General features: G+C 34.8%; 1 protein-coding gene and 1 long non-coding RNA gene across 11 annotated transcripts in view; one reads left to right on the forward strand and one right to left on the reverse strand.

Annotated features, from left to right (window-relative positions):
- Positions 1-15,739, forward strand: part of PTPRD (protein tyrosine phosphatase receptor type D) — a 1,049,942-nt gene extending 1,034,203 nt beyond the window's left edge. For all 10 annotated transcript variants that reach the window (XM_031947762.1, XM_031947812.1, XM_031947874.1 and 7 more), the window contains 3 exons: positions 3,365-3,519; positions 6,955-7,090; positions 11,856-15,739. In XM_031947762.1, coding sequence (XP_031803622.1) covers positions 3,365-3,519; positions 6,955-7,090; positions 11,856-11,924 — 360 coding nt within the window. In that variant the 3' untranslated portion in view covers positions 11,925-15,739. The remainder of the gene's footprint in view (positions 1-3,364; positions 3,520-6,954; positions 7,091-11,855) is intronic.
- On the reverse strand, positions 15,357-25,003 carry LOC116420813. The gene is made up of 2 exons (XR_004231266.1): positions 24,946-25,003; positions 15,357-15,515 (listed from the first exon to the last, which is right to left on the reverse strand). It is a non-coding gene; the product is annotated as an uncharacterized LOC116420813 (long non-coding RNA).
- Between the last annotated feature and the right edge of the window lie 228 nt (positions 25,004-25,231).

Below are 25,231 nucleotides of genomic sequence, written 5' to 3' on the forward strand. Positions count from 1 at the left end.
CACATTCTAATTTGCTCCTTGGCATGGTTTATTCCTCTATGCTCTAATGTGTCTGTCCACAAGAACTATGCATCCATGCATGACCCTTGCTGGCTAATTTTTATTTGGCATTTCTTATCTAAGGCTGATTCTTAGACTCCATTCTATGTGAGATGTTTTCTGGCTACTTCCAAATAATGATTTCAAACTGGCATTTTAGGGTAGCAGAACTTCTACAAAGCTATATTTTTGGAATTAAAATACAGGAATAGAGTGCTTTATTTAATTTATTTGCTTTTTCCTGGAAAGCAAATCTTTCAACCAATTGTCCTGGTAAATTATCTCCTAATCCCCCAAACCTGGCTCTTTTGACTTGAAGTTATTTTTATTTTTATTTTTGTTTTCTGCTTTTGTTTTTGTTTTTGAAAATGGATCTTCTTAGTCAGGATGAAAACGCACTGCTGCTCGGATTCCCAATTATACTGGTGATTCCCAAGGAAGTTTTGACTTCTCTGTTTCAAACTTGAACCAGTTCTCTGTTTGGCAGCTTTTGAGCACTCTACTCTTAGGAGTTCAGCATGTAGATATCACACTTGATGCAAACACCCAATTGACTTTAGCCCTCCTGAAGATCAGAAACCTTAAGGTGACATGATCCACCAGGCTCAGCCTCCCCCAGTAACAGCAATTATAAGGAATACACCACCATGCTCAGATGACCTGAGGAATTTGTTTTTATAATTTTTTCTTTTTAACATTCAGGAGTTTTGTTGCCCTAAGTTAACAGGATCATTGAATCACAGAAAGTTTAAAAACGTAACTGTGCTGAAATTGACAACATTTAAACTATCTCCTAACTGCTTTGGTCTGAGCGGCCATCTGGTACAATGGAATGGTCACTAGAAAACTTTAGAAGACCTGTGTTTGAGTCCCAAATCTACTATTACTATAAGATCTTATTTCTGTCATTCAGTTTCTCATTTTCCCATCTGTAAAATGTGGATATTAACATTTAGCTATCTTCCCAACAAGTATATTGTGTGAAGCAAATTTTATGAATATACATCCATATGTGTATATATATGTATATATATATATATATAAAAGTGCATATGCATATATAAACTTCAAAGCTGTAGAGTTGTTCATTGATAATATCACCATCTTTGCCCAAAGCCTTTATAACCCTTTAACACTATTATACAATTTCCATGCTTCCTTTCAAAATTAGAAAATAAGAGGAATAGCTTGAGATATTAATTAATCATAGAATAGGATCCGGAGCCCTAAACATCAAACATATTTTTCTATTCCCCTCAAATGCAAATTTTGTTATTCTCAAAGCAAATCCAGGTGAAATCAGTAAAACATTGAATTGAAATTTCCTCACATGATAACTTTCATAGCCAGTTGTATATAATAGATCTGCAGTTCATATGTAAACATCTTTTTTATCATACTGTTATGAAAATGTTTATTTTGTTCCATAAATTAAAAATAACATTTTAAAATGTATAACAATAACAGTAAAAATTTACTCTCATTTCAAAAAGAGATTCCCAGAATTTTATACTTTTCATAGTTGTTCCAGTACTCTGTTTTTATTCCTGCTGTTTCTAATCTGAGCTTCCCTATTTAAAATGCATGTTGGATTTCAAAGCTCCAATATTATTAACCAGGTAACCTTTAAATGGAATCATATGATTTCACCACTATACTGTAAAGATTTACTCATATGGTTTCTGCAGCCATTAGTAGGAACAGTAGTCAGAAACTAAATCCCCAGGATGTCCAAGAGAAGAAAAATATTACCTAGTCTCTTTTCTTGTGCTTTCAAACCCTTTTTTGTAAATTGAATGCTGTGATCAAGGTAACCAGAGCATTTGTTGCTCCTGAAACAATGAAAGGAAAATTGGGCTTCTGCAGTCACTTGTTAACAGTTTTGTATTAGGCCAAATGGTTAGTTCCCTACTTTTCAATTTTGTTACCTAGTTGATGGAGCCTCCCTAATCACTCAAGGCAGCCACTGAAGCATGTATCACATCTGGTTCTTGTGCAAACTGTCAGCTTTGCAGATACATTGTCATCTCTTTTCAATCTGTCCTTGCACTGAGGTCAAAGGAGAACGTTCATCAGCATTGCATCTTTTCTACATCCTGGAAAAATTACATATACTTGGGTCTTGAAATTAGGTTGGGGCTCACAAAGTTTCCCTCATTTGCACAGAATTTGAAAGGCACTCCCTTCCCTTCTATACACCAAACAGTGGTGGTGAGAAGGCAACAAATACATACCTTATTCTTTCCTATGCAAAGGTAGATAAATTTCCTGTGAAATAATCAGTCTTAGTACTCTAAAGATTTGAAGGCAGTAACTTCAAAAATAAAAAAAAAGAAGAAAAAGGAAAATCTCCAGAAGAAAACAGTAGAGACCTTTTTCCTTATCTTAAAGTGACCTATATTTCAAATGTCAGAGCAATCATGCTTAATCATTTTGGAGGAAAAAAAAGAATCCTTTTGCCTCAAGCTTTCATTCTGCCTTTGTTTGTTTGCTTGTTTGTTTGGCTGTTTTCTTCCACATTCTTTATCCAGGGAGCACTGAGTGATTCATGAGGTCAGCCCTGAAGAAGTCCATTTTCAGGACAGAGCATTTAGCTGCTAATGTTCTCTTTTCTCTCCTTGAAAGATGCTTTACTTTCTGCTTAAAGGCACAGTGACATAGCACATGCTCTTTACTTTGCCATAGCTGGAAACGGGATGCCTTCAAGATGTGGGGGGTGTCCAGGAGGCACGAAGGTTAACAGCAGCTACTCAATTTGTGTCAGATCCCTTAAATGTCACCATTTGCAGTTTGACAATACTAGAAAATGAGCAAGCCTGGCTTATGTGGGATTGAAATGACATCAATAAAATCTTTGGTCTAGGATATGTGTTCTTCTGGTTATAAGTATAGGAGAGACCTGGATTCTGCACTTAGATTTTGACAATTTTTAGTAGTGGGTATACTTAGGGAAACATGGATGCATATTTTGCAAGCAAAAGGAGCATTCTCTAGGGTTAAAGCCAAATATCTACTGATTTCAATTAGAAAAGAAAAGTCATAAAAATGAACAATGAAAATGTCCATTTTTAATGGGAGTTTAGCATGTGTAACTAGAATGGTTAATGAAATTGCATCCTTACATGCATACATCATATGCCATTGATTGAGCAAAACCTCAAACTCCTCAGGAATTATGATTAGAAGCTTCTAATTAAATATGGGCCTAACTCTCTCCCTTTCTTCTTTCACCCCTTGTCCTTTACAAAATAATTAATCTTCTGTGACTGCTGTCATGGCATGGAATCTTCCTGGACCTTTCTTCTGCCATGTGGTCTGTCTAAAGGACGGTCAGTCCCGAACTGTAAGGCAATTCCAGTTCACTGACTGGCCAGAGCAAGGAGTGCCAAAATCTGGAGAAGGGTTCATTGACTTCATTGGCCAAGTACATAAAACAAAAGAGCAGTTTGGGCAAGATGGGCCTATCTCAGTCCATTGCAGGTAAGTAGAGAATCATGGGGAAATTAATTTTCTTTTTTATGATCAAAAGCATGATTATCTTTGAAAAAAGATTCTGTGCCTAATATGTGTGAATACTAGATAAATGGTTAGAGTAAATTTACAATTAACTCTTGAAAATGTATTATATATTATGAAAGTAAAGGCAATGATCTGTTTCTCTCACTTCTGGTGAAATTGAAAGATCCCTGAAAGTATTTTTTTTGTCTGAGATAAATATGCATAGAACAAGAATAGTGTTAGATTTTTCTTTGCAAGCTCTACTATTTTATACTTTGAAAAAAATGTTTAAATTCACATAGTCACATATGCCTTCATCATAATACAGCATCACTAGCAAATATCTTTCAGGAGTGTTCATAAAAAACAATCACTCCACAATTGTCACTGCATTTCTTGCCCATTAGTGGGCAAGTTGTACAATTTTTATACTACGCTAGTTACATTGACTGTCAAATTAAAAACTATTACTGTATCAGAAAATGAAGTCTCTCCTAGTTAATTATTTCTAATAGTTTCCTCAGCATTTTCTAATTTGAATTATCTGACTTAATAGAAAAAGGGAAGGAACTATTTAGAAAAGGATGTGAATGGTACTTTAAAACACATTTGCACACTAAAACATTTCACCAAAGGAATATCTTATTTTATTCCATTTATATTATACTTTAAGTTTCCATTAACATAGAATATTTATTTTTAATCTTTAACATTTTTCTCAGATTACAACCAATATTTTACATATTATTACTGTTCCATAAAATTAGAGTTCTTAAAAGAGTGTATGCAATACATCATAAGGACAAATCCACTCTATTGGAGTGTTTTTCTTCCTAGTCCAATTATTCAGAAGTCTTTTGTTTATTTCTACACAATCAAAGAAATAAGGACTAGGTAAATTTTTACAATAGGTTTAATCAAAATAAACAAAAATTGACCAATTCAGTTGTTGTTGTTGTTGTTTTTACTTTGTCTGGATAATTGCCTCAATTTTCTATTGTAATTTCAACCCTTGCCTGTTATCTAACTTACTTTTGATATCACCAAGTTTGATGATTTGTGGTATTATTCTAAAAAGTTCTGATTTTGACTAATATTTGATTTTTAAAGATGTTCAGTAGTCTCAGAATAATATGTGTCCTTTGGTTTCTTAGGCGCTGTAATATCATTTATGCTGTTATATTGCAATGTCGACATATTTTCATAGAATTATGTGCTGTATCTTAGAGACACAGGAATTTTAAAACAATTCAATTAAATAAGAATTTGGATTTTTAATGTATTTATCTTTTATTTTTTATTTGTATTATTTGCTTTTATGTAACCTTTATTTCTGAATATATTCATCCCTCCTCTTATACCCAGCATTCTTTCTCTTGCAATAAATTTTTAAAAAATGTATTCAGTTCCTCCACACTAAAACAATAGATTAACCACATCTGAGAGTATAATTGGTGTCCCACATCAATAGATCCCCACTATATGAAAAAGAAGGAATTCCTTGACTACTCTCTAGGACCAAGTTTGATCATTCTAATTAGGCAATTTTTCATTCTGGTTTTGTTGTTGTCATTTTTGTTCTTTCCTATAATGTTGGAGATATTGTATGTATGTGTATATATATGTATATATGTATGTATGTAGTTTTTTTTTTATTACTTCATCCTGTACCAATTCGTGTAACTTCTCACTTACTTTTCTGAATTCCTTATTTCTTGCAGTTCACTCAGTACTCCATTACATTCATGTAGTACAATTTGTTTGCTCATTCCCCAATGCTTACTCTCAACTAGCAACCATTAAGCACTAATTGCTTTATGTTATGGGGAACTGTACTAGGAACTAAAGATATAAAGAAAAAGGAAAACAAAACAAATTCCAGCCTTTGAGGACCTTTACAAGTTTTTATTTTATCCCTAAATTTAACATATAAATAAATTAGGTTACTTGCTATTTAAGAGGAAACCTAAAACACTGCAGTTATGTCTGGGTAGCCAAAACTAAGATGAGGTTTCCTCAGTTGTATATCATCTTCATATCCCATCTGGATGATTCAGGAAATGACTGATTAGCCTTTCTTAACAGAAAAATCCCATCTATTGGTCAGCAGAACAGACTACTTTTGAAAGAATACCAGAAGAATTATAAGCTTCAGTTAACATTTCTGTTTTGACTCTTTAGAAAGATCTTGCACAAAGAGATGCCATACTATTTGTATATGCTCGTCAGCTACAACCCAAAGTAAATGAATCCATCCGTTTTCTACAGACTGTACCCAAGCGTTACACATGCTGCTTAATTAGTATCTGAAAGTGTAGAGATTTTTCATATTATTCACTGTTTTCCTCATTACCTAAGCCTCCAGATGCTTCCTTGCTTCTTAAGAGTACAGCTATGAATTAATTTCCTTCTCTTGCTGCTGGAAAGATTCTGAAGAGTTGTCTTAAAGTAATAAGAAAAAAAGGAGGAGTGAGTAAAGTGAAAAATACCCAAAAAATGTTGCACACACAACAAAGAAAATTTTGATGTTTTAGCTCCCATGAAATGTATAGGTACTGCTTCCCTCCTCCTCAAAATAAGCAGTGAATTTTGTTCATTCTATGTACTTCACTATTATTTTCAAATGCATATCTGATGGGTATGTGAATTACGATATGTGCATGTGTATATGTGTGTCTCTTTCCTCATGTGAAAGTAGATTCCCCCAAGAGATAGCAAGGTTATTTCTAATGCTATCCATCACCCTTATTTCCTCATTTGAACTCACCTGAACCACTAAGAGTTTCCATTTTCAAACACTGAATAGTCAAGTGTGCCATAATTTCCAGGCCCGTAGATACAGCCTATAAGAATGACATATTGAAGCCTCCCTTTCAAGTATACTGGATGTCATCCAATTGTATTACAGTTTTTAAAAATTTCTGAATCATTTCAGAATGATCCAATGTGACTCTCATCGGGTTGCTGTATTTTAGAGCATTTAATCACAATCATCCCATATAAAAGGTAGAATGAGATACCAAATGACCTTTGAGGCATACAGTCAGTAAGATATTGATTCAAATCCAGGCTTTGACATTTATTAGATATGTGACCCTGAGCAAGTTACTTCACTTGTATATGCTTCAGGTAACTAAAAAGACTTAGGCTTTTGGAAATATGCTTTATATGAAGAGTTTGCTAAGCTGATCAAATCACATGTCCTGTATTCTTATATAAAGCATCATTTTGCATTTGCCCAAGAACTGTACCTATTGAATTCCATGCAAAGTTTTCCTATCTTCCAGGCCTTTGTGTGAAGACATCCCTCTCTGGTTTGAAAAAATTGTTGTGATAAGTATTATATTCACCTCTAAAGTAAGTAACAATATCTAAGAGTTTCCTGCTGAATAACTTTGTACTTTATTCCTATTATAGTGCGGGTGTTGGAAGAACAGGTGTCTTTATAACACTGAGCATTGTATTGGAAAGAATGAGATATGAAGGTGTTGTAGATATCTTCCAGACTGTCAAAATGTTAAGGACACAACGGCCAGCCATGGTACAGACAGAGGTAAGTAAAGACAATCTGCTTTTGAAAGGACAGGTTCACAAACTCTGCTCTTCCCTTTAAGAAAGCCAATGATACTCTGAAGGCATTTGCAGCAGACACCCACACCTAGCAGACTCGTATAATTTTGGATTCTCAGTGCATATCTGACACATTTTTTTAAAATAACAATACTTGATTTTTTTATCTCAACCTATTTGAAAGAAAAGAAGACTGAGAGTAAAAATAGTTTCTTCTGGATAGAGTCTTTGAAATAATTCGAGATCTGAAAATGGAATCAAAAGATCCCACCATGGTTTATATCTGCACAAATGAATAGAATCAATAGTATGTCAACAGAAAAGTTTCAAAGCAGTGGATGAGTCCTGTAGATTTATTTGTGAAAGCAGAAATATTTTTTCAAGACAATTCAGGAACAAGTTATTGCCACCAGTGATTATAAAGTGGTTGGAGGAGGGGAGAGGAGGGCAAGGAACATTCAAGGAAACTAGAAATTACAAGATGTCACTGAAGGCTACAATAAAAAGCATATAGCACCTATCAAATACCTAACAAGGCATGATATAGTAGCTAAAATTATACATCAAAAGTTCACTATCTCTTATGCACTGATAGACAAGAAATCTTCATTATACAAATCCAGACCTGAAAGTGTCCCAGAGAGTTCCACAACTAAACTGCAATGAAAATAGGCCATTATCAGAGATAGAAGTATCTCTCACTATCATGAGAACAGTGTTTTTAATAGATATGGTTATACCAAACTGTCATAGCCTCCAAGCTAAATGAAATGAAAAACTTTCATACAATAAAGATCTAGAAGAGAAGATCATCATCCTATGGGAATAGGATGAAGTGAAGTTATCATTCCTCTTTTTCTGTTTCCTATTGTTGTATCAATTAAACTTTCAGCAAATCCATAGAGAATAAACTTTCCAGCTAGAAACAAAATAAAATATTTAACCAGCTTTGCAATAATCTATGGAACAATAATTATAAATGAATAATAATAGCAAGATGATATCAAGATATCATCAAATTATCAAAAGATCATTTCTCTCAAAACCCTGTTCGGAAAAACATTAAGGTTCAGATGAAGATGATGAAGATGATGGATATGATGATGATAATAGAAATTGACATAACATTTCAAAGTTTGCAAAACATTTTGGTTAGTTACATTGTCTCATTTAAGCATTAACCCTGTGAAACAAGTGTATTTTCTCCATTTGCCATCTTTAATATCTTTATGGTCTTGTTTTGTACTGGATAAGCCCTTGAATTTTCTATTTTCCCTCATTTTCCAGTCTGCTAGTATATATGCAGACAATTTGATGACTCATAGAATGGCATTAAATGGTATTTTAGTCAGCCTGACCTACTAACCCTACTATCTCAAAAGATGATGTGAGGAATAATGCTTGGAAGAAAACTGTTTATAAGATGTCTCATTATAATTGTCTGGAAAATATCCATCAACATAATCCCTCATACAGGATGCATTGACAGTACCAGAACTTGACTTGAGAAATGAAAAATTTTAAAACATTCTAAGGAATTTAAGATAGAAAAAAGAAATTAGAATGCTCAAAAGTCTATTTTACCAAGTAATTAACTCACTGTGGCAAAATTGAGAAGTGAATTCCATTTACTTTGCATTACTTTTAGTTTGCATTCTGTACTAAAAAATATGAACATTTAAACAAATGAAAGATATTCACTTTCAACCCTATTCATTCCTAGAAATATGTTTTAAGATTATTGGGAAAATGTTGCTTTTATGATATCATTTATTTATCAAATTATTTATTTATTTATCCATTGTCATTTCTGCAGCAGGACCCTTTGTCATCTATTCTTGATCTCCTGTCTGCTATAATGCATTGGCTTTCCCTGAAATAACTGTTTTCTTCCTCATCAAAATCAGGATTATTGTGTTATTTTCATTCAGGTCTTTATGGTACAGACCTCTAGCAATCAAGTTACATTATGTGAAATGAAGCAGATTGCTTGTGTTGGGGCAGCCAATTGCCTGAAGCCCTTTTGTGGCAATCTAGATTGAATAAAATGAAATGCCTTTCCATAAGGGCATGGTAGGTCTAGGCCATAATACAAATGATTCCCATGGCCTTCCATCCTATGCTCACTAGTTTTTAACAGTCTCATTCATTTATTTATGTGCATCAAAAGGGAATTTGGAGATTTTGCTTATAAGTATTATGACACTTTCCCAAAAAGAACTTTATTTTGTGACAGAGTTTTCTTTAAGTAACACAGAAGACAAATGAATCTGGTCGTGTGATTTGTTTCCTTTTCCCTGAACTTGAGGTGCTAGGATCTCAGAGGCAATAAGATAATAGATTGGGAACAAAAAGGGATTTTAAAGGGCAGCGAGTTCGTTGTATAGGTGAGGAATTGAGGCCTAGAAAGGTTAAAAGCATTTGCACAAGTTCATGCAGGTAGTAAATAGCAAAATTGGTATTCGAACCCAGATCTCTGATCCCATATTCTACACTGCCCAATCCAATGCATGCTTGAACAGAAATCCCTTTGGCAATATCACTGACACCTGGACAGCAGACCAGCCAGTCAGGGAAAAACCACTGTCTCCTGAGACAGTCTGTTCCAATTTTGGATCCCCTGTTAGAAAGCTTTTGCTTTTATTGGCTCTAATCTGTCTCTGCATCTTGAACCCACACATATTGCCTGTGCCTCATGTAGAACCAAGTATAATTAGGATCATGGAGTCATAAATTGGCAGCTGGAAGGAACCACATGGATCATTCTTGACTTCTCACTCTGTTTCCCCTCCCATTTCCAATCGATGGCCAAGACCTCTCAATTTCACCTTTGCAGCATCTTTCAAATAGGAGGACCCTTCTCTTCTCTGACATTATCAGTACTTTGGTATAGATTCTTATCTCCTCTTGCATAGATGATTACAATAATTGCTGGTGGGGTCTGTCTGCCTCAAGTCTTTCACCATTCTAGTATATCCTCCATTCAACTACTACACTGATGTTTTCTAAAACACAGGTCTAGCTATTCCACACCCCATTTCTCCACTCTATAATTTCCAATAGCTTCCAATCGCCTTCAGAGTCAGATATGAAATCCTCTGCTTGGTGTTTATAACTTACCCACCCACATGCCTTTCCAGTCTTTTGACAATTTACTCCCTGAATCATTTTTTTTTTTTTTTTTGATCAAACAACACTGGCCTCCCTTGCTGTTTCTCGAATAAGACATTTCCATCTCTCAATTCCAAACTTTTTCTCTAGCCGTCTGTTCCCCATGCCTGGAATCCCTCTGCATCTTCACCTGCTGGTTTCCCTGACTTCCTCCAAGAGCCTATCTTCTCCTAATCCCTCTTAATTCTAGTGTTTTTCTTTTGCAATTATTTCCTTTTTGCCTCTACCTATAATTATCTATTAGATATCTCCCCCATTGGGTTGTGAGCTCTTTGAGGGCAGAGGCAATCTTCTACCTCCTTTTATATTCCTAATACTTAGCACAATGCTTAGTACATAGTAGGTGCTTTTGTGTATTGATGATAGGACTTAGATGGAATCTAAGTCCTTCCTTTTACAAATGAAGAAATTGAAAACCAATGAAATTAAGATTCTTACCCAGGGTCACACAGGTAATATGAATCAGAGGCAGGATTTACATGAAGCTGCTTTGGCTCCAAATCCAATTTTCTGACCACTTCTGTGCCAAAGTTAGCCATTCAAATATGTGAAGACAGCTATCATTACCGGGTCTATTCTCCAGCTAAATATTTTGCTTTCCTTCTGCTCATCTTCATACAGAAAGATCCCCTGTCTCATCATTGTAAAATAAATTAACATGGGCAGAACATTTTGCAAGAAAGTTATAATTTTTATTTCATGCTTATGTTATTGTTATTATCTCATTCTCATCTTTCTTGGTGGAGTTCAGACAGAAATGGTTCTCAGAGAAGTCACTGTCTTGCTATTGTTATACATTTAATATCTGTAGACTCTTGCAAAGATAGGTAATATTATTTTTGTAATTGAATAGAAGAAATATTGAACTGTACACTAATCTGCCAAGTTCATGGAAAGCATCTTGGGGACTACTTCACAAACACGATGTTTGTGCTTCACTCAATTCCTATAGCATTTCTACTCGGATTGAATGCTTTTTCTTTATTCTGTACTTAGTTTGAACAGAACTTTAGCATTTGGCATGGAAAAATCTAATTAAAATGTTCTTAAGTTTTGATCAAATGAAGTTAAATATTGTAGTAACAAAAATGCTGGTGCTAATAATCGTCTAGACCCTGGGCTTCCTAAGTATATGGGAATTCCCAGTATGGAAACCTCTTCTACCTATTCAAAATTATAACTCATCTGTACCTTAAAGTTGTTTGAGGGCACTAAAAAGATTAGATACCTTTCCTTTGTCAACCAAGCCAGTAAAAATCAGTGGCAGAATTTGGATCCTGGGCTCATTTCTATAGATGAGGAAACTGAGACTTAACATGGTAGACCCACATGCCCAAGATTTGGTTATTAAGTGCTTTTCTTGAATTGACCTTTTTATTGAAGCTACAGAAGCTGACTTTATTTACTTATTTGATTGATTGTTTGCATTGATTGAATTGATCATTTACTTTGGCTTCATAAGGACCTGTGCTGTACCTTTTCTCTCCTCCATTAAAAAAGCTTGATTTTGATAAAAGAACGGAGCCTGATGCTTACTTTCTTTACATTTTCATTCTTTTCAACTTTTTCTCTTTCAGGATCAGTATCAATTCTGCTACCGTGCCGCACTAGAATACCTGGGCAGCTTTGATCACTATGCAACGTAAAATCCCCTGCCCCTACCTGGATCTTTACTGCAGGCCTTTTAAGATCTGGAGAGCCTCTTCTGAGCCATACATCGTGCTGGAGATGGACTTTGTAACTTCTAGCTAAAGACCAATCAGTGGGAATACTAAAAACAAACAAAAACAAAGGGGAAAAAACACAAACAAATAAAAAAAAAACTATTCCATGTGGACCAAGAATTCACAGTTTAATAATCTAACCTGAAAAATAATAAAGAGAATCCTGACTGGTGAGGCATCTGAAGGATTTCATTTACAGATACCTCAAGGATTCAACTTCGGTTAAAATTAAAGGGAAGAGGAAATTATTGCAAAGAACCATCATCTTGTCCAGGATTGCATGAAAGGGGAAACCTGGCGAGTCCAGCAATTCAGGGCAAGATGTTTGTTAAGCAGGCCACTTCCTGGCTTCTTAAAACTACAGCAACATCAACCACAACCACAAACACACCAATGGACTCTGCTTCAACATCACCCCTTCCCACCATATTGCTCATAATAACACTTTAGGGGAAAGGGGAGGGGGGAATGTTTAAAAAGAAAGTCCTTGATTTAGTTTTTTAGTATTGTAAAGATACTGCTGACCTGTGCTTCATTTTTAACTGTGTAAACTTCTTTCCTCTTTTTTTTTTTTAAAAAGATTATTATTCAATGAAGTGAGTTTAAAGATAAAAGTTGCATAATTTCATTTTTGATTTCAAAATCGTAGATTTTTTTTTAAGCAGTAGAACTGTTACCTGTAATATCTTGCTGTAGAAATGTTAAATAATTTGAAAAATTGCACATTTTTGTGCAATCCTATATTTATCTACAGTACCATAGTCTTGTCAGATATTACTTTTATACTTCTGTTCAGTTTCATTGTAAAAGGAAGTACCCATTTTAAATTGGATAATCCAAGTGAGGGGTTTGGGTTTTGCTTTTCTTTTGTTGTTGTTGTTGTTGTTGTTGTTGTTTTTCTTTTGGAATCAACAGGGAGGCGCAAAGTATAAAGTTGCTGCTAACATATATAGATATATAGATATAGATATATAGATATATAGATATCCATTTCTCATATGGATATATATATATGTATATATAGTGTATCCTCTCATGAATACAGAGATAGCTATCAATTAGTTCTTTCACAATTTGGTTTCTTTAAGGTGGTGAACAAGGTACCTAGAACACCACATTCAATTATTTTTTACATTTTTACATTTCTGAATTTCAGAAAACTTTGGTTTTAAGGGAAATGAGGAATGCACATCAGTGGTCGTCAAACCTCACCCCTAAATCCCTACCCTACCCCGAAATTCATATTCATACCCAAGTAACATTTTGTTAGTGAGGCTTCCAATGAAGTTCAATATTTGTAACCCTCTAGTGCAATAAAAATCATATTATTAAATATTAAATAAGAGGTGTGCATGTGGGAAAGGTCAGTGCATATCCCTTTAGGAGGGGAGAATGTTGTAATATATCAACTATCAAGTTGTTTAAAAAAAGTGTATTCAATCGTATATTGTCTATAGTATGTGCTACGAAATTTGCATTTATGATATGTAACAGGGGCAAAGCCAAACTCATGTTGCTCTGTTCAGTCAGAAACATTGTGTGGCATACAGCATTCCTAGAAAATGCTGATTTTTATTTTAATTTTGCATTTAGAGTGCCTTATAATTGATGCCTATTTTAATAGCATTTCTTTTTCACTTTCTGTTTGTATTTACATTAGTTATTCATATCTGTTAATCTTCCAATTAAAGCATTATCTTTTTAGCACATGTACAAAAATACTTTGAGTAATAATGCATTCCTCAATTTCACCTGAGTAGGGGATGTTAATGAGTGAATATACCAGCCCAAAGCACTTGGATAGTCAGGGCCCTATTTCCTTCCATAATTCCCTACATCATGCAAGGCTACTAATTCCCTTCAAATAATCCCTTCCAAATCCACTCTCGGAACTGAATCATGTAATGCCAGTATTGCTATTGGGAACATGTAGTATGCACTAGATGTATTTGTTTTAAGGAGAAACACATCATTGGCAATATTTATAGCATTGTTAACATTGCATTTGGATTTTTCAAGTAGGAGGAAAAGCCCGCCAAACATCATCAAATATTTCCTAGAAAATGTGTAGGAAACCATGGAGGACAGTACTGGTTTCTGCCTTGTCCTGTACCATTTAAAGCAACTCTTTAAAAAAAATTTTCCAAGGAACTCTTAAAGAGGTTTGGTATGAGTATATATAATAACACAGTTTGAGTTTTAACTGCATGGATATTCCACATAAGGCTATTTTTTTTTCATATTTTCCCATTGCTAGCAGAAAGAAATCCAAGAGACCAAACACTTGCAAGTATTGTATTTGAGCACTTTTGTAAAAAATATATATATATAATAATAAAAAAAAGTATCTAGAAGGCTACCTCAGAATGAGACTCTATAACCTACATCAGAACCAGAGAAGAATGTGCACTATGTGGTTTTATTGTTGTGTTTTCTTTTAATTTGTATCTTTTGAAGAATTAAAAGTGCCAGATAACTTAGTGCAGTAATATTCTTTTAGCCAAACATAGGGAGTCAGCCAAACATGCATCATGGAAACATACCATTTTGGAAATGTAGAATCGGAAGGACCATTGCCCACCAGAGCTGTTAGTCTAAGAGCAATGTCTCTCCAGAAAACTTCTGCCCATTTGGTAAAAACGAGTGACAAGAATAATTACAAGACCAAAACGAACAAGGAAAGTACCACAGACAAAAGAGGCGGAGACTATTCCAGAAATCTTGCTGTTCAGGAAGTTGTCTTTAAAGACAGCACCCTAAATGCGTCATTGATGTGCATTCCATTTTCTGTACTTTTCTGTATAAACATTTTTTTATTTCCAAGGTAAATTTCTTTACCTACAGTTCTCATAATCCTCCAAGATTCAAAATTAGTTTCATCACCATAACCAGTACGGTGCTATTATTTACCTATGTATGTGTAGTTATGTATAATTTTGTAATTAGTTACAATGGTAAAAAAAAAATTCAAAATATATAAAAATGATTTGTACAGAACTTTATTTTATCTCTTTTTTAAAAATGATTTGCATGGTTAGACAATGGCGAGGACAGCCGGGGGAGGGAAGGGCCTCTAGGGAGATTTGCACTTTCTATACCTTTGTACTATGCACTGCCCTATTGATTCTACACCCAATAATGTTATTACTTGAACCCATCTGTAAGAAACTGCTTCAGAAATTCACTTGTGTGTATGTAAATAACACAGAACATAGAAACAGGAAGAAGAAAAGTCTGCAGTGGTGATGTGGCTTTTTTTCCTTTCCTGTTTTCTTTTTTGTTTTGTTTTATTTCTTGATCTCTCTTTTTTAATCTCTCCCCTCCCCCAACTCATTTTTCTTTTTTCAAATTTTGCTTTTCTTTGGGTTTTTGGGTGCCCTGATACTCCAGCAGATATCAGAAGGCTGCAGATCCATCCTCTCCATCTGTCCCGTGGCTTTGCCATTCAAGCTTGGAGTGTCTTTACAAAGATAATAAAAATTGTGTTCTTTGCTCTCGTTTTGGATGCATAGACTGAAAAAAATAAAAAAAAAATAACTTGTAAAATGGCTTGTTAAAAAATACAATTACCTCTAATTAGTAGTACGCGTAAATGTTTTACAGAATGAAAGGCGTGCTTTTTATTTTCTTACTTCGTTACATTGGTGGCGAAAGACGTCTGTATGAAAATCAGTTCTTTGCTGACACAAGTTCCATTTGTTACAAATGAATTCTAATAAAAATGTCAGTGTTATGCAGCCCTTGTTCTTTTTTCCCCTCCTCAAATACCTTGGCTTTGAAATGAAAACCGTTTATTTCCTCCTGTTCTTCTTCAACTTTTTAGCCACTTTCCTCCTAGATAAATGTGAGGGTAACCTTGAAGCTGTGATACTTCTTAATGATGAGGCAGCTGTTCTAAAGGCCATTTTACAGGGGCTTGCATCCATTGCCTGGAATTATGCTTTTTGAGTAATTTCTTTTAGGAAAGTGGCCAAACTGGATTAAAGGAGGTTTGGGTTCCTAGCCCTTAATTGATTGAATGCTGTTTCAAAGTAAATCATTTTGTATCCATTTCTCTATCCTGAGGATTAATGGGTGGGTTTTTAGTTTAGAGTGAAATTAAGATTTATGAATTTAGAGGTGCTTATAGAAACTAAGTTTTTGAATTTATTTGGAAACATAGGTTGCAATGTGGGGAAGAGAAATGGATTTGTTGATGACCTGGCTTTGAATTCTAGCTGGATTTTTTTTCAAAGCCAGGTAGCCAATCTGGGGTAAAGGGAACACAAGTTCATGTTATATAAGGATTTATTGAAAGAGAAAGATAACACATACCCAGAAGAAAGAACAGCAAAAAACAAATCCAACTTTGAGCTGGTTTCTTCTCTAAAATTCTATTTCCTCAATTATAAAATGGAGATAAGGGGGCTGGGGGGGGGGGGGAAGGTTTTCAACTAAATAATTTCTAGGTTCTCCATCTCTGAATTTAAGATGTGTTTAGCTATTTCATAAAAATATTGATGTAGGAAACTCTTGGTGCAGATTTTTTTCTAATATGCAAATCAAGCAACTTCTCTGACTGTAATTTATTATCTTAGAGAGTTGCCTAGAGCTCTGAAAGGTTAAGTGTCTTGTCCAGCATCACACAACCAATATGTTTCAATGGTAGGAATTGATTCCCATGTCATCCAAGCCCATGTTCTGCTCTGCTACTTTCTGTGATCATCTATATACTTCCCTCAGAAGGATTATGATTAAAAAACTAGTTTTGTTGAAGGGAAGAGCTGGGGGGAAAGTAAGAGTCCTTGGATCCTAAGCATTTTCAAACTTAGTTCTGAGCTGTGGAAGAAAGCCATGAACAACAGATTTTAACTATTCCTCAGATCCAATGAGAAAGTTCTGCCTATGTTTTAGATTAAACCCACATGTATATTTCATTGGTGAACTTCCCAGAACATGAATAAGCTTTGAATCCTAAGGAAGATACTCTAGAAGCAATTATATCAATAAAAGTATGATAATCCTTTCTGAATGGATAGAGATTAACCTCCTGGATCTCATTGGCACTTCCAAGGATAAAGAATGCCAGATTTAATGTAGAACATTTCTTGTAGAACAGCAATATAGAATGAATATAGTTCTGAAAAATGTCCTATAGATTTAAGGCTCAGCTTAAAAATTTTGTATGATAAAATAAAAAGTCATTAAGTTATTATAGCTGATGGGCTTAAAAGCAGATGATGAAGAGAAAGATAGGAATGACAGTGCTGAGTCAGAAAAGTTGTAAGAAATTAATATAAGGAAGATCCATGGGAATAAGCTCTAGAGTGGTCACTAATGGTAAGTCTCTGTGATGATATGGTGATTTTAAAATGAGACATTCCATAAACCAAACATGATTTTTGTTCTGCCTGATGCCAAATTACACATTGAACTGTTACTGTTGTTGTTGATGTTGTTGCTTTTCCCACTAAAATGACCAGTTATTTAACTGATTTGATCACATCAGTTGGTTACTGCAGGATGAACTTTGGACTTAGAGTCAGAAAGGCCTAAGTTTAAATCTTGTTTTAGACACTAACTAGCCTTGTGACTTTTTGTAAATCACTGACTTTTAAAGTGTCTGGATGCTATATAATGGGAGTGGCAATAACACCTACCTCACAGGGTTGTTGTGAGGATCAAATGAGATAATATAGTTAAAGAGCTTTGTAAACCTTAAAGTGCTATGTAAAGGTTTGTTGTTGTTGTTGTTGTTATTACTACTTGGGTTGGGTAGGTATCTCTTATGAATACCAAAGAATTATGACATAGAAAAGATCCCAAGGGTTGTTTCTGACAATGATGGCTTAAGTGGCTTAAATGGAAAAGTTGCCCCACTTGTCTTCAGTCCTCTTCTCCAACTTCATTTCTAAAATAAGATTGAGTTAAGATCATATGCTTTTTTCTATCTCTATATCAACTAGTAAACTAGAACTTCTTAAATGCCTTCTGTTTCTAAAGCAATACATTAAAGACTGGGAATACAAAGAAAAAGAAAAAAAAAAAATCCTGCCCAAGAGCATTCATTCTAATTAGGGAGACAAACATGTTCACAGATAGAGACATATAAATACAGAATAGATAAAAGGCAATTTTAGAGGATAAGGCATTAGCATATAAGAGGACTGGGAGAGTATTCATGTTAAAGATGGTGCTTAGGATGAAACTTAAAAGAAACCAAGAGTTCTATAGGGTAAAGATTAAGACAGTGAAAGCAGATGAGAGAAAGAACATTGTGTGTGAGTGACAGCAAGGAGAACAATTGCAACTGAAGATTATATAAAGGGAAATTATAGATAGATAGGAAGGTAGGAAGGGGCCATAATATAAACATTTTAAATGTTAAAGCAATTTAACTTTGATCACTGAAGTAATAGGAAGTTATTGAAATTTAATGATCAAAAAGTATGATGTAGCCAAATCTACACTTTAGGAAAATAACTTTGGTAGCAATAAGGTTGTATGGAGTGCAGTGAGAAAACATTCCTGGTGCGAATTCAGATGATAATGAGGCTCTATCTGAGAGTGTTGTCTTTGTGAATGGAGAAAGGGGCATGTATGTGAAATATGTAGGAAAAAAATTTATAAGGTTTGGTTTTGTAGGATAAGAGAGAGGAATTGAAGATGACACAGAATCACAATTCCCGACCTTTATCTATTATTTCCTTTTAATTGGTTACCATAGCTCAGAACTGCCCTGACCTCTCTCAAGTTGTTCGGTTGTTTCAGTCATATCCAAATCTTTCTGGTAAGGAGATTAAAGTGTTTTGCCATTTCCTTCTCGACCTCATTTTACAGATGACGAAACTGGGCAGAAGGGGTTAAGTGACTTGCCCAGGAAGTGTCTGAGGCCAAATTTGAATTCAGGATCTTCTTGACCTCAGACCTAATACTCTATCCACTTAGTCACCTGGCTGCTATCCCTTGAACTCAAGTTTTATTTCCATTTACTTCCTTTATATACATTTCTACCTGACTGTCCTAAATCACTACAAGTTCAGTTCAACATATTCCAAAACCACATTCATTGACTTTTCTAAGTCTACTCCTCCTCCTGACGCCCCAAGCCTGTTAACAGCATCACTGTCTACTCATGCTGTCATCCACACTCAAAACATAGTGATTAACACAGTCATTTTTGATTCTTGTCTTGACTGCTGTGTCCAATCAGGTAGCACATTCTAATTCAGTAGCATTCTTCATGTAAGCCCATTTTTCCCCCCATTCCCAATACCATTCCTGTAAGTGAGGAACTTCTTGCCTTGACAATTCCTCTACCTTATAAACTAGTTTCCCAGGCTCCAGTCTCTACAATATTGGCAGACAAATCTGCTTGAAGAATAATTCTGATAATTTTCCAAGCCTCTTAAAGCCCTCCACCACCTTTTCCTTTTTTATCTTTCCTATACCTTAGTCCCTTCCACATATTCCTCACAAAGTGGGCTTTTTATGTTGTTCAACCATCATGTTGAACTCTGTGATTCCATTTGGGGTTTTCTTGATGAAACTGTTGGAGTGGTTTTGTAGTTTTTCTCCAGTTATTTTACAGATAAGGAAACTGAGGCAAACAGGGTTAAGTGACTAGCCCAGGATCACACAGCTAGTCACAGCTAGGTCTTGCTGACTCCAGGCCTGGTACTTTAGCCACTGCATCAGTTAATTGCCTTACCGGATTTCTTATCGTTCCTCAAATACTTTACTACATCTCCCCAACAATCCATCTCTCAATTCCAAGAAGTTTTTTTTCTGGCCATTTCCCATACCTGGACTGCTTTTCATCATGACTTCAGTTCCTTGGCTTCCTTCAAGATTCAGATCAAATCCTGCCTTCTATAAGAGGCCTTTCATCCCCCCTGTGGCTGACATCTCTCTGAAATTACCTTTTTATTATGTCATTTGCATGCTGTCTACCCCATTAGATGAGGACAGGCACTGTGCTGGCATTTTTTGGACCTTTCTAATCATGAACTTAGTATGCCTGGCACATAGTAGGTGCTTTTAAAATGTTTGCTGTCTTACCTCATATGTCCTTTCTTTCTCCTCCCAGCTTAGAAAACTTAGACAATTCTCTCTTAACAAATAAAATTTAAATTTTTTCACTTGATCTTCAAGGGCGTTTATGATTTAATTCAATTTATGTTTATGCATTCCCTTTAAAAAGTCTCCTTTGCTGATAGAATTCCCTTTTACACTCTTGGAATGTTTTCTTCCCCAATTCTGTCACTCCAATTGATATTCATCCTTCCAGACCTTGTTTAGATGCTGTTTTTTCTATTAATCTTCCATTAATCCTGCTAGCTAGATGTGACCTCAATCCTCTCAATGAAAAATTTCACATTTTGTATTAGAACATATGTACATGACTTTGAGCATGCTAGAGTGCAGGTCCTACAGTCAGAAAGATACAACTTCCTGAGTTCAAATCTGGTCTCAGACACTAGCGGTGAGTCCCTAAGCAAGTCACTTAATCCTGTTTGCCTCTGGTTCTTCATCTATAAAATGATCTGGAGAAGGAAATGGCAAATTATTCCAGTATTTTTGCCCAAAAAAAAACCCAAATGGGGTCATGGAGAGTTGAACAGGACTGAAAGGACTATACACATATCTTTATCTCCATGCCCCTCAAGAACAGAGATTTTATCTTCCAAAGTATCTAACATCTGCACATGGTGAATACACAATATTTGTTAAGTAAATGAGCCATGTGCGTGTATACACATGTATGTATATTTGTGTCTGTGTATGTATACATATATATACACACACATAGTTGTGTGTGTCACACTTTTCTACTAGACCTGTGATTTCATTGCAAAAGGAAGCTCTCCAATGGGAAAACATCTTCTATCAACATAGATCATTAATTTCTCTGCATTTTAGAGTAGTAGAGAGTTCCTAGAGCAATGAAAAGCTAAGTGAATTGCTTATATAGTATGTGTCAGAGGCAAGGAATGAGCCATTAAGTTTGACTCTCTATTCACTATGCCAAACTGCCTCTCTTAAAAATAATAGGATCATCATGTAGAAATATAAGACGGATAAGATATTTAACAACATACAATGTCAATGGTTAGATCTTTATTATAAAATGGCATCACTTTCTAAGTTCAGCAACCTAAGTAGGACTTGAAGAAAATTCTTGGAGGGTCTTAATAAACCATTAGGCCAATGAAAAGTAATAGTATGTATATTTTTGTTGTTTACTCATTTCAGTCATGTCTTCATGACCTCACTTGGGTTTTGGGTTTTGTTTTGTTTTGGCATAAATAGTGGAGTGGTTTATCATTTCCTTCTCTAGTTGATTTTATAGATAAAGAAATAAGGAAAATTAGGATTAAGTGATTTTCTAAGGGTCATGTGGCTAGTGAGTATCTGAAGCAATGCCCTAGCCTCCAAGGAAGCTGATATAATGTTAGGCAGCACTAAACATCAAGAGAGAAAATAAACACCTATTAAGTTCCTCCTATGTGTCAAATTCTCTACCAACTGATTTAAAAACATTTCATTTGATCTTGTCTTCAGTAAATCTTTCTTAAGGTATCTATCCATTAACCTTCCTTTAAATCTCCTGATATTATTTGGATGCTAATGCAAAATACAAGCTATTAGTTATCCCTAACTCTTACTTCATAACTGGATCACTTCTTTTCCTAGTCATATATCTGTCTCTCATGGCATCCTTAAAGTTATTTGTTCTATTAAAACAGGTTTAGTGTCTAACAATTGGAAGCAGTAGAAATCCTCACATTCTATTCTGTTCACATCTAGAGCATTGTTCTTAGTTTTTAATGATGTCCCATTCAACGTTCAACAAGCATTTAAAAAGGGCCTTCAAGAATTGCAGATTATTTAGAGAAAGCTAATCAGGATGATGAAATTGTTTGAGTTCATGGCTTATAAAGATTGATTTAAGAAAAAGGGAATGCTTATCCTGAAGAGAACAGATAGCTGGCTTCAGGTATTTGAAAGACATGTAAGAGGGATAAAACTTGGATCCAGAGGACAAAACTGGTGGCAATGGGTGGGAGTTACCAAGAGGAAGGCTTCGGTTTCACCTAATGAAAAGTTTTCTAGTAAATGGAACTGTCCAGCAATGGAATGAATCATTTCAGAGATTCATAAGTGCCCCTTTCACTAAAGTTTTTTAGGCAAAAAACTGGATGATTATTTGGGGGATTCTTGTTTGTGAATGGGTTGGGCTAAATGTTTTTGAGATTTTTTTTTTTAAATTCTGAGATTCTGTGATCCTATAAAAGTTTAAAAGAAAGTCACAATTTTGGAAAAGAAAATCTATGAAGAAAGCTTAAAGAAAAGGACATGAAGATAATCTTTAAAGCTATGAGGGGTTTCATAGAATGGGAATGTCAGTTTTCCACTGTCACTGAAGATAGAAAATGGGAAAACACACTTACATGGTCAGTTTGAGAAATTTCAGTGTGTTATAAAGATAAATTCATGTTCAGCAAACATTGCAAAACAATGGAATGGGTTTCTAAGATAACAAATTTCTTTTGCTGTTCTACGCACTTGGAATCAAAGTGATTTTTGGACTGGATTATTAGGAATTGATGATTCTATGAAGGTCATCTGTGGCCATTTACCATTGCTGCCTAGATCAAAGCTTCTTAAACTGTGGATCATGACTCCGTATAGAGTCACATAACTGAATGTGGAGGTCATGAAATTATAATTTATTATCAGTAATTGTTTGATTTGCATACCTCTTATATACTTACATACCTGAGGTTATATAAAAATGTCACAACTAGAAAAAAATTTAAGAAGCCCTGGTCTAGATTACCAAATCAATGTGACTCATTAGGGGCATGGACTTGATATTTACATGAGATTGTTAGTTGTAATCTTCATCCTTAATCTAACCAATTATCTCATTACAATATACTAGCATTCACAAAGAAGATCTAATCTGATACTACAGAAAGATTGGTGACCAAAAAAAAAAAAAATAATTAAATGCACACACATAATTCAGCAGCTTCACTGAAGGCATATCAGATCTTAATATGATGGGCCAATTAATTTTGTAATAAAATTGAAGGATAATCCAATGGATACTTTCTTATAATAAATTGTTGAAATTAGAACAGATCCTACATGGGACATATATAGGACAATATAAATAAAAATTAAACAAGATGGGGTTTTGATCACTTTTGCTGAAAAGAGCTCCTGATGAAATCAGGGATATTTCAAAACATTCCATTCATATCAATCCAACCAAATATTTATATAGTATTTAGAATGATCCAGGTACTCTTCCAAGTAATAGAGTTATATAAGGCAAAAGTGAAACAGTTCCTGACCTCAGAGAGTTTATATTAATTGTGGATGGGGAGGGGAGAATAGGGAATCATATGAACACAGATAAGTAAACACAAATATATGCAAAATAAATTAAAAGTAATTTTGGGTGGGGACTGGGATCAGGAAAGGTCTTCTGTATGAAATGGTACATGAGGTAAATTTTGAGTGAATTTAGAGTTTCCAAGAGATAGAAATAAGAAAAGTGAATATTCCCAGCAAGGGCCATGGCATGGGCATGTGGGATGGAATGACACATAAAACAAATCACACATAGGCCATAGGCCAATTTGACTATTTTAAGTATATCTGAGGAGGAATATGTTAAATCAATGACTAAAGCTAGATTTTGAAGAACTTTAAGTGCCAAGAAGAAGAATTTATATTTTTTTAACCTCAAATCAATGAGGAATAATTGAAGGTTCTAGAACTGAGGAGAATCATGATCAGATCCATACTTTCGGATAATCATTTTGACAGGTATGTGGAGGATTTGGATATGAAAGGAAAGAGACAAGAGTCAGAGAGACCAAGTCAAAGGACTAGTTACCTTAAACTATCAGATATCATTAGCTTCAACTCCCTGTAGAAATGACAAAAGTATATTATGAAGGTTAAAGGTAAATGAAGAGATTTTAGGAAACCAAAAAGGGCCTTATGTTAAATGCATACATGCAATTTGCTTCTTTCTCTGAGGCAAAAATCATTTTTTAAAGTCAATCAGAGTCCTAAATAGGAGGCAATCCATTTTGCAGATTGGGCCAAAGAATCAGTTTTGCTGGTTTTTCTGAAAATAAGATACCGAGTTAATTACTCTGAAGGAAAAGAAGAAAATAATTGGTTGTTCCACCTTTGGTGTTTGTGTAGTGCTGTACAATACAGAATGTTTTATGACTATTAATTATTTTTCTTGCAGCATCCTTGTGACTGGACCACTACTTCCTTCTCTGAGTCACTAATTGGGAAAACTAGAACAGAGACCCTATATCATATGCTTTGCTGAAGGTCAGGAAATAAAAAGATTCAGGCTTAGAAGTAAAGTAAGAGTTCCTTAGTTCTTTGTGGGCTAACAGCATGTATGATGCAGGTTCAGAGAGAGCATAACTTGTATACACATCTTCCATGTCCCACTGGTATCCAGACCCTCCTTTAGATCATCAGAAGGAAGATACATGAATAGAAGCCACCTGGGTTATGTTAAAAGATCTTATGCTAAAAAAAGAGTTTTCCCAATTTCCCATTTTGTTATACATCTAGGTCAGGCAAGAAATGTTGTTACTTTTTTATACATATAAATTCAGAGGTAAAAGCAAACAGAACTTGGAGTTATTTTGTGGGGCCCAAGCAACCCATCAGAGATGAAAGGACCTTTCAAAACATAGGGAAATCAATCCAGTTGCTAATTTCCCTTCTCATATCAACAAATATGGAGAGCTTCTCCTCTGCTATAAAAGTTTGTTTTTTTTTTTTTTTACTCTTTTTGTGGCAGATAATTTATACCATTCCACCTCTCCCTTTTCATTTTCTCCCAATACATTCCTCTCTCACTACTTAATTTCATCATTTAATAAAAGATATTATCTCTTTATATTCAACTCACTCCTATGTCTTCTGTTGATACATACTCCTTCCAACTGCCATAATAATGAGAATGTTCTAATGAGTTACAAGTATCATCCACCCATGTAGAAATGAAAAAAGACAAACCTTACGAAGTCCCTTATGATATCATTTTCCTGATTACCTCCTTATGCTTCTCCAAAGTCTTGTATTTGAAAATCATATTTTCCATTCAGCTATGGTCTTTTTATCATGAATGTTTGAAAATCTTGTTTCATCGAATGACCACCTTTTTCTCTGAAGAATTATTGGGTAGGTGATTCTTG

This window comes from Sarcophilus harrisii, chromosome 1 (assembly GCF_902635505.1).
Source record: "Sarcophilus harrisii chromosome 1, mSarHar1.11, whole genome shotgun sequence".
In the NCBI taxonomy this organism is placed as follows: Eukaryota; Metazoa; Chordata; class Mammalia; order Dasyuromorphia; family Dasyuridae; genus Sarcophilus; species Sarcophilus harrisii.